At 38.7% G+C, this 1,998-nt stretch overlaps 1 protein-coding gene across 1 annotated transcript; it reads left to right on the top strand.

Moving 5' to 3' along the window:
• Positions 1-1,737, top strand: LOC133331045 (head-specific guanylate cyclase-like; the record flags this gene model as incomplete). Its single annotated transcript, XM_061539448.1, has 5 exons — positions 1-172; positions 236-309; positions 826-1,066; positions 1,124-1,493; positions 1,553-1,737. Coding segments are annotated over exons 1-5 (1,032 nt in total), but the record flags the coding sequence as incomplete, so codon positions are not given.
• Positions 1,738-1,998: the final 261 nt, after the last annotated feature.

Raw genomic sequence — 1,998 nt, 5'->3', positions numbered from 1 at the left:
TGCGACAAAAATGGCTTGTCCTTACTTTCGTCGTGCAGACTCACTGTCACGCCAACCATCCGTGGTCGCAGAACCTTCAGGCAATTGGACCTTGGAAGATGAGGAACAACCCGGTGATGCTCTAACGCTGACTCATTTACAAATGGCCATACAGCTGTTGACAGCGCCATCGGTAAATTGAATCGAGGAAGGAAAGGAAATATTATTGTTAACAATTATTTAATTTTATTTACAGAATGAAGATTTAAATACTGCCGTAACAGCACTTATTTTGAAGTATCGTAAAAATTGGCCAAATATATCGAAGCTGTAAGTATAAGAAGTAAATCAATGCTTTATACATTTGTTCCGGGCCTATATAAGGCGCGGATTTAATTAAGATTATTTGTTCGGGGCCTATATAAGGCGTGGATGTATTAAAGATTATTTTCTCGGGACCTGTATAAGGCGTGGATTTATTTAAGATTATTTTCTCGGGACCTGTATAAGGCGTGGATTTATTTAAGATTATTTTTTCGGGGCCTATATAAGGCGTGGATTTTTTAAAGGCTATTTTTTCGGGGCCTATATAAGGCGTGGATGTATTTAAGATTATTTTCTCGGGACCTGTATAAGGCGTGGATTTATTTAAGATTATTTTTTCGGGGCCCGTATAAGGCGCGGATTTAGTAAATATTTTTTACCGGACCTATAAAAGGCGTGGATTTATTTGAGATTATTTTTTCCGGACCTATAAAAGGCGCGGATTTATTTAAGAATATTTTTTCCGGACCTATAAAAGGCGTGGATTTATTTAAGATTGTATTTCCGGACTTTTTATTTCAGACGAATTGATTTGGAGACCCTTAAAACCTATCCAAACTACGATTACTTGGCCGATATCCAAGAAATCCTACTCGAAATGGATGAATCGAGTGCTAGTGAAATCCTGGTTTTACTGGGAGAAGAGCTAATCACTTCCTGTTGCACGGGAATAATTGAGAGGGCTTTCCGTTGCTTGGGCACTGAATTGCAAGAATTTTTGGGTTCCCTGGATGGGGTCTATGATGTATTGAAATTCCAAGAGGTAACAATAATCAAATTTATTTAAAAGATCTTTGTAAAAATTCAATGATGATTGCAGGACGATGATTCGAGTGACACGGGTTTTGTGTGTGCCGGTGATGGTGAATTGATATTTACCTCGGAACGTCCCGTGATTGCATGGCTACTATTGGGTTCGTTGAAGGCCCTCACGCGTATTCTTTTCAACGTACAGGTCAATATAAAAATTGAACCTGTTGAGGGTGATAATCGTCGTTATCGTTATTTGTTCTCCTTGGCCAAGGATGGTCATGCCCGTGAAGTGCGTACGGTTAGTAAAACCACTGAGGGACCAGTACAGCGCAGCAATTCAACAAATGCTTCGGATTTGACGATGAACTCAAGTACATTCTGTAAGGCATTTCCATGGCATTTTATAATGAATGAAGATTTGGAATTGGTGCAATTGGGTGAGTAGGAATTATAAAATTTAATAAAAAATGTATTTAAAATATTTATTGTTTCCTAGGCCGTGGTTTCAATAAGTTGTATAAGCCCTATATGGCCGAGTTCGGTTGCCATGCCACAACCTATTTTGATTTTAAACGTCCCAAGGGCCTGACATTGAAGTTTCGTGACATTGTGCGCCGCACATGTACTCCATTTTTGATTGCTCTGAAAAGTCCTCCCGATGTCCAGGAATTTACAGCTAAGGTAAGTTATGAAAAAGTAGCATGCAGTTAAGTTCGACTTGAACGATGGACAAGGAACGAAATGAAAACAAGAATATACATATTTTTTCTTCTGAAAACCTGACTTCCTAAATTCAAGTTCTTCGATTTCAAAATGGTGCTTGGACCTTTAACTGCCTAAAATCGGTCGGAACCTTTAAATAGGGCTATGACACAACCAGTGCCTATATTGACATTTTTCTACAAAGAGATCCTTTGTCCTCTGAGATCCAGAAATACCAAC

Source organism: Musca vetustissima, unplaced genomic scaffold, assembly GCF_032173495.1.
Source record: "Musca vetustissima isolate MV318-11 ecotype Yass unplaced genomic scaffold, APGP_CSIRO_Mvet_v1 utg26523, whole genome shotgun sequence".
NCBI classification, from domain to species: Eukaryota; Metazoa; Arthropoda; class Insecta; order Diptera; family Muscidae; genus Musca; species Musca vetustissima.
Note: the sequence above shows the minus strand (reverse complement) of the source record. Positions and strands in the feature narration are given on the sequence as shown.